Below are 13,541 nucleotides of genomic sequence, written 5' to 3'. Positions count from 1 at the left end.
ATGAGACTTGGATTTTAACTTAAATGCATCAGTTAAGATAGTTTGTGTAAAATATGATAAAAATTTCTCTAACAAATAATTTTTCATTGACAGTATAAAATTGATTTTCCTACTTATTTTTTAAAATATTTTATTTGCCACCCTAAAATATGTTTATTAAAAAATTTGTCGATAAACTTTTTTTGCTGATTTTTGTTTGTCATGTATTATAAGAGGGTATTGTATGCAGTAAATTATTTACATGAATAATATAAATATAAGTATATATGGATCATGAATATAACAAATATAGAGATAATTATAATTTCGGTCCTCAAATATAATTGTACGTGCGTTTTTCCTTCTCAGACAATTTAGTGTTGCAGTTTGCGTTCTCAAACGATTACTACTTTTAACAGTTTTTGTTATTTTTGTTAGTAGACTATTAAAGTTGATGGTAGATGTGTAAATGAGTTAGGCTTGAGTCGAGCTCGAGCTTGAACTTTTCCTTTTTAGCTCGAGCTCGAGTTCATTTTCCATAGTGCTCGAGCTCTGTATCATGTTTTTGTCTATATAAATTTTTGTGATAACTTTATATGAAAATTAGATAATATAAATAAAAATGCAATATTTTTAATATTATCTAAAACGTAGTAAAATATATAAAAACCTTAAATATATATATATATAAACTCGCGCGAGCTGATGAATAAAATATTTATAGCTCGAACTCGAATCAAGGTTTAAATTAAGCCAACTCGACTCAGTTGTGAGCCTAGTTTGATGGAATTGTGTGTTGCCAATTTGGAGGGGAAAAAGAAAGCCACTCCCTTTCATTTGCGGTTTTCTTCGAGCTTTTATCCAAATCATTCATGTCCCCGATTTTTCATCAAGGTTCAAGAGAAAAAAAGACAAAAAAATAAAAATAAAAACCACGCAATAATTTTTTTATTATAAAAATGAATTCAGGCAATAAATTTTCTTTATAATCTTAACAATAGATTGTTGATGATGTGTTTTGTGTATAATGCATAAATGTATATAGAGTAGTGAAGGGGCGGTGGGAAGTGCCCACATGTCATATAAAAGAAGAAGTATTCGCTAAAGAAAAGAAGAGAAGAATTGTTTAGTAATAGAGAGTTTAAGAACCAATCAAAATGAATTGTTAATTCCAATGACTTTCTTGTTCAATAATTACAAGTACAATGTCATTAAACTATCCAAAAAATTTCTATGTTTTAAAAAAATACATTTATTGTCCATGCGATGAATCGTTTTTAAACTCCTCTCAATAGCCCACAATACCTATTAACAATTTATAATCTAATTATATATATATAAAAAAAAGGGTCGTTTACTTTAATAAATAAAACTGAATATTGCTGAATTTAACTCCTTATTCAATAATAACTTACGTTTTCTTTCTTGGATCGTTGCTCGCTTTCAATCCATCAGATTCGATTAGAGTCTTGATAAACTTCAATAACTTATCAAGTCTAGTAAGGGTAAGATATAATTTGTATGTGTTGGGGTGTGATGATATATATATATATATTTTCATAATATATAAAATAAATATATATATACACACACAAAAAAAAAAAACAAACAAAGGGTAAAAATATCACCAAAGGGGCAGTTTGAGAATTACTTACTTCTGTCACATTCATTTATGTTTAATATAAAAAACAATGCAGTTTATAAATGTACAAATTACATCAAGAACAATGTTTATAATATGGGAATAAAACTTTTATATTTATCCTATCTAACCATTTTATCGAATCGAGTTCTGTCAACCACTTTTTTCAACTATAACAAAAAACGGCCCACAAAAGAGAAAAAGAAACATAGTTTCGTAATGTAGTTTAACTTTTGTATTGATCGTCTACTTTGACTGTTAAAACTAATAGCACAATTTAATACAATCTTATCAATTCTTTACTTGGAGAATTGGGGGCCGGAACTTGTGGCCCAGGACCGAATTAATCATTGTTGATTCTCAATTAATAAACCGACCAAGCTAGTCAACTTGTCTGAGCAAGATGAAAATTTACCGTTTTGTCCAAATTTTTTAAAGGTAAATCACGAGTTTGCCCTCTATTTTTCCCCCATTGGTTGCATATTAAACAGTGCTAATTAATTGAGCAAAATTCAAGCAAAGTGAATAAGGAGCTTTGTCAATCTCATGCAAAGATTGATTTCATTTCGAAAATATTCGCAAAAAATAAAATAGCAAAACTCGACGATTTCAAGAACTGGAAAGGGAAAAATCCAACCAACTAAAAAATGAAACAACCCTTTACTAATGAAAATTGCAAACCCGAATTGTGGTGTACCCGTGACTTACAGGTGTCTCCAGCAGTGTTAAAGAAGATCTACAGTAGCAGTTTGTTCTATCACCTGAATAACTCATACTACAAAGTAAACACCATCCTAATGTACTATTCATATATCAAATTTTACCACCATCAAATTAAAGTACGAAACACTTTAAAATCTCTCTCTCATCTCTCTCTTTGTTCTTTTTTTTTTATTTAATACGAGAAAGTTTGTCATTTTTACAAAAAATTAAAGTGGTATAGTGTTGGAAATGAAATAGGAAAAAGCAATTGTATGTGTTTTCATATGATTCGTTTGCTAAGTGTTTTTGTAATGTACATATTGTAGAGTTAATTTCAATAAAAAATTGATCAATTATTAAAGTGAATTACATTTATTTAATACTTTAGAAAAAATCATGCTTTTCTTATTTAGTTTTTCAAAATCAATTTCAGACAAATGAGAAATTATGAAACAAAGCAAACTACAACAAGTAGTGTAAAATATTGAATTGGTATCAACATTAAGAGAAATTTATTACCAATTCAAATGATATAATAAGTCTCTTTTTCTAAAAATATAAATTACTTAATAATTAATTATGCATATATAGAGCCAAATTAGGCCTAACATTAGTTTTTTTTTTTTTTTAAAAAAAATTTCTTGACGTACAGCGCCCCAAATTTGAACTTAAGAGTTAAGAGCTCCCAACTAATATTTTGAACTCAAATATTAGAAGAAAAATTATTCGATTAACCAATCACACAATAAGTATTTGATCATATATGTGTTGATCATTTTTCTTAAATTATATACTAAATGCATAATAAATGCATTATATTTAGGGTGTAAGATGAGCCGAGTCGCTCGCGAGCCGACTCGACAAGAGCTCAATTCGAGCCCAAGCTCTAGCTCAAGTATTTGTGTTCGAAAGCTCATGAGCCGGCTAGCGAGCTTTTCTCTACTTCTTTTTTTCTTGTATTTATAAGTTTTTTATATGTTTAACTATATTAAAAATAATATATTCTATTAAAAAATAAAAATTTAAAAAAATTTACGAGCATTGGACTTGAGCTCGGCTCACAAGCTCGAGCTTGACTCATGAGCAACAAGCTCGAGCTCGAGCTCGAGGCCCTTATGTTTTGCTCGAGCTCGAGCCTGTTTCTCGCAGGCTCGTCAAGCTCGAGCTCAAACTTAAAATTTTAGCCGAGTTCGATTCGTTAGTTCCCTTAATTATACTTACTGCAGAATTCTCGAATTAAAAATCGCAAAAAAATTGTTTAGATTAAGAAGCTCTTAGCTGAGGATATTTGGCATCAGTCTGCACATTGCACCAGCCATTTCCCACTCACAGTCACAGTCATGGTTGACCCCTGAAAAGACAGTTCCAGAATTCATCCATGGCTGTTTCATTGAATTCAGTAATCAGCTTCAGCCTCAGCCCCACAGTACGTGTCTTCTCTTTCGCCAGTTGTTATCTCATTTTTCTAGGTTTCTGTAGTCCACTTGATTATGCTGAGTTGCATTCCTGATTTATGGTTATCTGGGTTTCTTGGTTGATTATTGTTCGGTGGACTGTTCTTGGTTTTTTGATTATCTTGTGTGGCTTGTATATATGAATAATCCAGTTGGTTGAACTTGTCATTTCTTGCTGACTCTTAGTGATGATTTGAAGATGTTAGCGAGTTGATTTAGTTGGTTTCTGTTTTGATCAAGTGTTCTTGGTCTAAGAGGTTATTTTTGGCTCTTACTAGTTACTATTTAGAAAACTGTTTAAACCTGCGTAGACATATTCACAGTTTGTGTGCTCCTGTCATTTTTTGTGGTAAGGTATTGGTGTTTGATGTACCTGGTCTTCACATTTCAAGAGAAATGATTTTATGCCTATGTTTGGCTTATGATCATACTCAATTTTATTATAGTTTGTTGAGTTTAAGTATTCAAAGAATAGTTGAGCCAATTAGATGTGGTACCTGGTCGATTTCCTAGTCAAGAAAGCGTTACTTTAAAGTTGCAGCTAACAATTACACGAGTTTTTCAATGTAACTTGAGTTTTATGCGTAAATTTTTGGTTTATATTATTGTCAATCACTAACTAGAAGTGCGCGGATAGCCATTTAAGATATCGTACTGTCGCTGGCAGCATAAATATGTGAAGAAATTATGGAACCTTTTGTAATGAAATGTTGGAATAAGTATTTATAGCAAGTTTTGAGCTTCATCTAAGTCTTATTTTATTGATAGAAAAGACATACTCTGTTCACAATGATCTGGAGGAAGCTCTTAAGCTAGATAAATGATATGGAGCAGATCTTTACTACCTGAATTTTCGTTTGGTTAATCTCCATTCATACTGGTTCTCTAACGTGCATGAGTGTAAGGTGTTGCATATGGATCTCTCGGTTAACACATGAGATCGCTTGGTAGCTAAAGCATTTCAAGCAACAACAGTACAAAATAGAGAAATTCTATTCCCTTTCTTGCCGCTCTTTCCTTTGTCTATGTAAGACACTTCTTATGCAATGGGATGATTCTCTATGCTGTGTGGAACTATGAGAAGTCTCTGTTCTGTTGCTTGGGTTTTTTGTTACTCTGATTCTTTGCTTCAAACCATGGTTACTTTTTTGGATCTTCTATCATGTTCTTGATTATGTAACTTATGAGTTTGTAGAAATGATTTAGTTCAATTATGCTATTCGTCTCACCTCAAGATTGAATCGGATTTTCTATTCCACATCTCGTTTCATCGTTTATTTTATTTAACATATCCATGTTATATTTATAAATTTTTTTTTAAGATGTAATTTTTGTATACGTGACTTGTATATATTGTTATAGAATATGCAAAAGGAGTTGGAATACAAAATGCAATCCACCTTGATATGGAATCAGATTTTGTGGAGTTGATCATAAGATTAGGTTCTATTTACATATATATATCAGATTATGTACCATGAGATGCTCCAAACAGTCACAAGGGTAAGATATTGGAGATCACTAGCTGATATGTTTTTTATTCTTTTTTGGAGCATTGCATGTCTTTTAATGCTGCCACAATCTAGGTACTGTTCGACAATAACCTCGTTTTTGGACTAAACTATCCGATGTACTCATAATTTCCCACATTTCTCTTCATGATACAGTACGGATGTGAGGGTTGCGAACAACGTGACAATACTAGCAACCAATAAAAGATCAACAACACGTTGTTCTTGCACGGCAATATTTGGCTGTTTGCATTGTGTTTGAAGATCTTGATGATCATTTTTGTCTTGAAAATTTTGGTTAGTTTGTAAGACGAGACGTTTTCTAGATGTTATATAGTACTGTGGATTCAAACGAAGCATGCAAATCTGAGTGTAGAGAAGGATTAGATTTGCAAATTTGCGTGACTTATGCCTGTTTGTTTATGTTTTCATTTTCAGTTGGGCGTGCTAGAATTGAGACAACCGACTCTTTGAAAAGTTGGGCATCAACACTCTACATTAAGACAGCCGACGTTTTTGGAAAAGTCAGACATCAACACTGTGCATTAATGTGTCGATCCGTGGTATTGCACATCAAAATTCATCAGTTGTGTCACCTAACCCCTCAAAAGATCCAATTGCTGAAATGAGACAAGTAGAGGAGGAATAGGAGACTTCAAGGGCCACTCATTAATGCTATTGTGATTGTAGTGGTAGGGTGGGGCGTCGTAATTTTCTCAACAATCGTTTTTTATACAATCAGTTCATTCAAACCTGTTTGATTATACGAAAGTAGATAGTTATAAATTAATAATTTTATTGTAAATTAATAATGATCGGATTATGTTTTTCATTTAACATATACGCTATACACATTACGTATATAAAAGTTTTCCTTAAATAAAATAAATGATATACATAATGCGTATATATAAGATAACACAAAAAATTTCAGTAAAATTTGAAACAAAAAATTCGATCCAAGTAAATAATGTGGTGGGGGGTAGATGAAGGGTTGTATCAATCATAAGAAACCCAGTTTATGGTGGATTTACAAGTGCAATTGTGATGAGGGGTCTACACAAAGACTTATGGGTGATTGCGATTGAAGGGCTTTTGTATTGTTGCCCAGGACAATCTAAATCCGCCGGAATTCGTCTTTGTAAAGTGAAAGCCTTTGCTTGAGGTAAGAATTATACACAACTGTTGGTCCGCTTGCAGTCCTACTTCAGTTCTTCAAGTTATATCTACCACTGAACTGATTGTACCAACATTTAATTTATGTTTCTTGAATGTTCTTCTGCCTAATAGTGACATTGGTGCTGGGACAAAGAATTAAGGAAGGATTTTAAATGACTACATATTAAAAGGAATTTGAAATTCTTTCAATAACTTTGATTTGGGTCAGGGATCAAGGTCGTCCCAAGAGTAGTTTGGGTCGACGATGTTTCGTAACCTGAGAAAGAAAAATAGATCGTTAGACTTGTCGGGTCCTCGTTAGTTCATTCGATGCTTAAGTCAGTTTAAGTGAGATCGTACAGAAAGTAAAGACTGTTTTGCTAAAAGTGATAATGACATACCCTGATCCAACAGCTGTGAATATTTATATAACTAAATATTTGTAGTTTTACGAGTCCATGTGGTATGATCTCAAGCTTTCAAGTATAAGATGATCGACGATTTTGATTTTGGATCAATTTGTCGGGTTGGTTCGGGTGCGACTCGGAACGGACATGAGGATCCTTGTCAAAATAAGAGGTGAAGTGGGGGTGTATTTTGGCCTTTTTGCTGTTATGACTGATATATCCCATCAAACATAATTCAATAATAAGAGTTGAATGATTTAAAATAATTCTAATACAAAAATATGGAGATATAATATTTCTAATTACTTCAAATCCATCAAACTAAAAAAATTGTGAAGTAAATGCTTTAAAGGAATATTCTTATTCGAACCAAGTTTGATCGAATCAAATTAATCATAAAGTAAGTGTAATATACTTGCTATGTGATTGATTATTTTTCCTGAACTGTACACCAATCACATTATAAGTGTATTGTAATTGCCATATAATTGGTTCAAATTTAACCTAGTTTGGTTCAGATTTAGCTGAGCGGGATCTAGGCTAGAATTAAAAACATATTAAACTTTTTTTTAGAATTTTCATATATAATGAACCTGGAACGTAAATGAGTCAAAATTTTACAAAGTTGCTATATTTTTCACTTATTCAGTGTATTAAAATAAATATTCAGATTTATATTCTCTCTTGTTGTATCCTTCATATACTTTTTAAAAGAATCAGGTACCAGAATATTGTTTCCTCAGTTATTTCTTTTTTTTTTTCTTTTTAAATTCACCAAATAATACACTGCTTAAAGAGTTAATGGAATTAGATAACAAGATCTCAAAAATATTTTTGTATTTAGGGTAAATCAAGGTTACTCACCAGAAATTTGACGTAATTACGAATATTCCCTCATTATTTAAAATTACAAAAATCTCATACAATAAAAAAATAATTGTGTAGCCCCTAGAAGGTGAAGTGAACATTACTATTTTACTCTTGCTGAATTTTTTTGAAAAATATAAAATATTTGAAAAAATATATAATAAATTAAGGGTGGATAAAATAAATAATCTATATGGAATATTAATCCATAAAAATATTATAGAGAATTCTAAAAAATATATAAAATTATAATTTATAATTCAAAATAATATTTTGGTCAGTTTATCACAAAAATTGAAAGAAACCTGACGATATGGGTTAATTATTAGATGTATGTTAAAATTAGGGGAAAGGGGATATTTGTACAATTAATTAGGGAGATATATATAATTATACAAAGTTTAAGGGTGTAATTTACCCTTATGAATATTACTTATTTTTCCTAGATAAATTCATACACATGTAATCCAAAGAAATAGGCAATTTTGAAAGTCCATTAAGATACTCAATGGTCATAAGTATTACAAAAATTCGAGATTTTAAATTATCATTAAAGAATCAAGAAACAATGATCCTTTTATAATAGTGTGTATATTTACACATGTGTTTATATATTGATTAAGAAAAGATTACTAGAGCCATGTATAGTAAGTTCAAAAAGGGTGAATATTTTTTAAAAAAAAATTAAAATATTTTGTAAAGTGTTAGTTAAAAAGTGATGTAATGGTGTAATTGACCCCCAACTTTAAATATTACAAATACATCCAAAAAAAAAGAAGAAACAGAACAGTTACTAAATTTATTATTTAATAATTTTTAATTCAAGGAAAAAAATAACTTTTACTATTTGAGTTTGAGTTTATAGAGAACAATTTCAAAAGAAAATCACCTGTAATTTTAAGAATTTGAGAGAATAAAATATAAATCATGCTAAAGTCAAGACTCACTGTCAACTGTATCCATTTTTTTTTTTAAACTATAATAATTTAGTTATATTTTCTTTTAATTTAAAAAGAGCACATCGATAACAAAAAAATTATAATTTTAGTTTTATAAGTACGAAGGAATGTCAATTTTAGTCGTGTATTAATTATTTTGGTAATTTTATCCTGTAATTTTTAAGAATTTCACACATTGAGAATATAAAAGACCCAAATTTTGCTAAAATGATAGAAAAATGCAGCTTAATTTAATGCATTTTTTTTAAGTAATTTAGCAATCTTTGGACAATTGTTCCTTAATAACTGAAATTTTTAAGGTTTTAGAACAAAAATTACAATTTTTCTTATCGATCAAGTATGATTGAAACATAAAAATATGAAAAAAGATACACACTTATTCTTCTAAAATGACTCAAAATTCTAACTTGGTAGGGTGTAAAGTAGATCTAAATATATATAATCTAAAGATCCTCTGGTTGATTTGGGATCCAAAAATTTATTTCATGGTTTGAAGTGACTGCAAGATAAGGCCAAGAACAGTTCCCATAATTCTCATATGACCAATGGAAAAAAGCAACTACACATCACACCACAGTCACCATATACATTTGGAGATCACACTTCCAACCACCCAATTCTGCCCACTGCAAATACTAAAATTTGCCACTAGATTTGGTATAAATACCCTCAGAGACCCAACACTGATTCAGCATCTTTTTGTAGGAATTTCAGATTGTTTCTTGGAAATGGAAAACTGCTTCTGGTCGGAGGAGTACTGCGCCTCCTGGAATTACGGCCAAGCTGATGTGGATAAAGATGGTACTTTGATGGTTCCATGGCTCCCTCCCGCTGCCGCCGACGCTGCTGCGGCGGCTCTGCAGTATCATTGTTACCACCCCGCCGGCGGCGTCCCGCCTTGGACGCCGTCCTTTGAAGGGGCGGCGGAGGATAGAACCGCCAGTGCTTCTAGAAGCCACAGTGAAGCTGAGAAGAGGCGCAGGGACAGAATCAACGCACAGCTTGCTACTCTCAGGAAATTGATCCCAAAGTCTGAAAAGGTACTCTCTCTCTCCTCTCTCTCTCTCTCTCTCTCTCTCATACACACGTCTGTATATGTATATATATTAATGCTAATATAATGAGATCATTTGATATTTTCACATGTATTCAATTCTTACAACCAATTAACAGTCGGAGACATTGCTGATTCTGTCTGAATTTGTAATGTAAAATATGACAGTAAGAGAATCCGTCAGTGCAACAGATGTATCGTAATTACAACAATCTTGTCGTTTCATAAAGGTGAAAATCTCAACTGGGCTTATACAGGCAAGAATGTTAATGATCCTGTCAATATTTATGTACACGCAGATGGACAAGGCAGCCCTATTAGGACAAGTAGTGGACCACGTCAAGGAACAGAGCGAACGAGCAAAAGAAGCGAGCAAATTCTCAACAATCCCAACCGAAACAGATGAAGTGATCATCGAACACATGAATGCACGAGAAACAGCACCGCAGAACATCTACGTGAGCGCTACCGTCTGCTGCGACGACAGGCCGGAGCTATTTGCGGAGCTGAACAGCGCACTCAAGAGCCTAGCAGTCACCATTGTTAAGGCCGAGATCACCAGCTTGGGGGGCAGAACAAAGAGCAATTTCGTTCTATGTGCAAAGGATACCGGCGGGGCTGAACGAAATTCGTGCACGAGTTTGCTCCAGCAGTCGCTCAAATTAGCGCTGAGTCGTGTCGTGATATCGTCTGGAATGTCGAGTTACAGCGCCAGGAGCAAGAGGCAAAGGTTCTTCCATCCTAATCCGCGGTGATGATCGAGTTCTTTCACATATATGATGATTGTTTTGATTGAAACCGCGCGATTTTGTTGCTGTTTGAGATTCTTTAAAGATGATGTGAGAAACTTGTGTAATCTTTGATATGTAACTCGAGGGATCAATCATTCTGGAATCTTTAAGGGTTGTGATCATTTAATAGACCGGAGACTTGAGGATTCTGATTTCTTTCTTCACTCTGTACATGATATCATTCTGGTGCTGGAAGTTTTACATTTTCTCCAAGAAATGATCGTGTGAGAGTCGTTCAATATTTCCGACTTTGGAGTAACAAGGGATACTATGCTCTCTTTGGATTTGCAACCTACGATTGATTCATAGTAATGTGTCATTCAGACTTGTCTCTGACGCTTTGTTTGATACGAGGATTTTGGTTTAGAAAGCGAAAGAAAATTCTGAGGAAACTGATTTTCAGTTGTTTCAGTCCAAATCGAGTCTAGTTGAATTTACAAGTGCAATGTATTAGTATATAGTTTAAAAAAAAATGACACTTGTCATGTGATTGATTTAGTTTGACCAAACATGATCAAATTGGTAAGAATTTTCTGTTGTTTGGATGCTATTGTAATCAAAAAAATACTTCAAAGGTTCTTGTATTTGTAATAAAAAATTTGAATGATTTTGACTCCAATCATCATCACAAATGACTATATATAGGCTACTTTACAAAAGTATTTATAAATACCCTATGAATCCAATCATCGAACTAACAAAAGAGATCAAACCCATAATTTAAAGTAGAAAAATGTATTTGTTTAGTCCTTTAAGTTTGTCTGCTATTAATTTTAGATCTTTAAATTTGTCTGTTTTAGTTTTAGTTCAATAACTTTCAAAATTGGGTAATTTTAGTTATTTGATCCAATTTCAAACAAATTTACCCTTCGTAACTTTTTAAGACCAATTTTAGTCCATAAATATCCATTCATTTTGCAATTCACAGCTCATGCTAGCCTAGAATAGTACAAAAGTTTAAATTTATTGAAAGAATATTTTTTTATATTATATTTATAGTATTAAGATGGACAATTAGCCTTTATTATCAAAATAACAAAAAAGTTATAAATTAGGTTAAAGAACTAAATCTACACAAAATTAATAAATAAAGGACTAAATCTAATATTATCAAAAATAAAAAATTAAAATAAATTCAAATCAAAGTTACAGCACAAAAAAATTTCTTTTTCCCAAATAAATATTAACGTAAATATGATGGTAGTTACGTACCATACATTTTCTGCAATTTGTACTATATTCTATGGGAACCCCGTTATTGAAACTGCAGAGGTTGAAGTTGTTGGTGTTGGAGACGCGCAATAATTGCAAAAAGATTGTAAAAGCTTTTTGACTGACTTTTAGTGATTTAAGTAGGTACCTACGCATGTTGTTCTCCGCATTTATGCACATATGAATTGCTGATCTCACCTTACAATTTTACATTCCAATATTTTATTGTAAATTTTTGTGTTGCATCATAGATTGTCTGATATAATACACAATCTAATATTTAAATATAAGGTAAATTAGTGTGATTTTTTTCTAAAATTTGATATAATTAAAAATATTTTTTTATTGTTCGATGAAATTATGCAATTTTTGTATGGGGTATGAAATTATTAATTTTGTTTTTATTTTATTTTTTTATTTTTGTAAAAAAATAAAAAAATTGTACAAAAGTCGGACAATGAAAATTTTGAAAAAAATTATAAAAAAGAATTATCCACTTTTAGTTCGTAAAATAATAAAAAAATAAAAATCTAAATAAATTATAGTTCTTAGTCCATAAAGACATTTTGGTTAGTTCACCACAAAAAAATGATGAAAACCTAATAGAAACTAACGGATTGGGCTAATTGTTATACGACCGTCAAAATCAGAGGGATATTGATAATATTTCAAACAATGAGGGAGTATTCGTAATTATGCAAAATTTCAGGAGAGATCGTTGTAATTTACCCTTAAAACTATACAAATCACGTGAATTTTTATATAGGGTAAATTACAATTATTCTTTCGAAGATTCCGTATAACTATAAAATCTTATTATTGTTTGAGAAATAACAATACTCACTTGATCTTAACGTCCGTTTAAGAACGAACCTATTATGTTAGTCTTCAGTAAGTTTTTCATTCAATTTTTATGGTGAAATGTCTAAAATGTCTTTTATGATTATGAATTATAATTTTTTTAGAATTTTCTAAAATATTTTTATGGACTAATATACACAACTATGGTCTCTAGGACAATTAACTATTCTATCAAATCGAAAGTCGACGAACATTAAGGCAACCTTTCTTCCATTAAATCCTCCAATTAGGCTTAGATTATTTACTTTTCTCACCTTAATTTTCTTTTTATATTTTTTCAAATATATATTTTCTTTCTAAAACAAAAAAAAATAATCAGCGAAAATCAATGAAATAGTAATTTTCACTTCACTAGGTTACATAATTATTTTTCATCCGAGAAAAAGTATTTTTATTTTTTTCAAATAATGAAAGTGTATTCGTAATTATGAATGTAAAATTATAAATACAAAATATACAATAAGTTTTTAAAAAAAGATTTGGGCCGCAATTTCAAGGGCCGATCCTGATTATGAATTTCAGTGGAGAAGTCGGAGACGATGGGGCTGGCTGAGAAAGAAGAATGAGGAGAGGATAAGCTTCAAGAAGAAGCAGTGATGAGTAGTTGTGGAAAATGTAAGGCAGAATGGGGCCATGCCATGCATGCTTCGCGTGTCTGGGGAGCTCTAAGTCTACGCAGCCGCTCATCATGTGGGCCTGCCTCTCTTTCATCAATCAGCCTCATCATTGTATTACATGCTAGAATGCACCATCATTTGTCTTCATAAACAAAGATTGTACTGTGCCACCAATATGCTGATTGAGTGTTTAATTATGATTCGGGTCGAAATTAATGCGATCTCCTTGGTTGGGCGAGCTTGTCCTCTAAGTGGCTCGAGATCGCTACCTCTCTCCAAACTAATGATTGGGCCCTGAGAAAAGAAACAGATAGGCTTGCTGGGGTA

The 13,541-nt window shown here is 31.7% G+C and overlaps 1 protein-coding gene and 1 long non-coding RNA gene across 2 annotated transcripts; both read left to right on the top strand.

Moving 5' to 3' along the window:
* The first annotated feature begins 3,542 nt into the window (after window positions 1-3,542).
* LOC110011884 (uncharacterized) lies at window positions 3,543-6,040 on the top strand. Its single transcript, XR_002286989.2, has 2 exons — window positions 3,543-3,749; window positions 5,727-6,040. It is a non-coding gene; the product is annotated as an uncharacterized LOC110011884 (long non-coding RNA).
* Window positions 6,041-9,215: 3,175 nt separating this feature from the next.
* Window positions 9,216-10,741, top strand: LOC105160871 (basic helix-loop-helix (bHLH) DNA-binding superfamily protein). The gene is made up of 2 exons (XM_011078371.3): window positions 9,216-9,719; window positions 10,033-10,741. The coding sequence occupies exons 1-2, from the start codon at window positions 9,225-9,227 to the stop codon at window positions 10,486-10,488; spliced, it is 951 nt and encodes a 316-aa protein (XP_011076673.3). The 5' UTR covers window positions 9,216-9,224; the 3' UTR covers window positions 10,489-10,741.
* The last annotated feature ends 2,800 nt before the right edge of the window (window positions 10,742-13,541 follow it).

The sequence above is a fragment of the Sesamum indicum genome, linkage group LG4 (genome assembly GCF_026168435.1).
Source record: "Sesamum indicum cultivar Baizhima isolate 11 linkage group LG4, ASM2616843v1, whole genome shotgun sequence".
NCBI lineage: Eukaryota > Viridiplantae > Streptophyta > Magnoliopsida > Lamiales > Pedaliaceae > Sesamum > Sesamum indicum.
The sequence above is the reverse complement of the archived record's forward strand: the minus strand, read 5'-3'. Positions and strand labels throughout refer to the sequence as shown.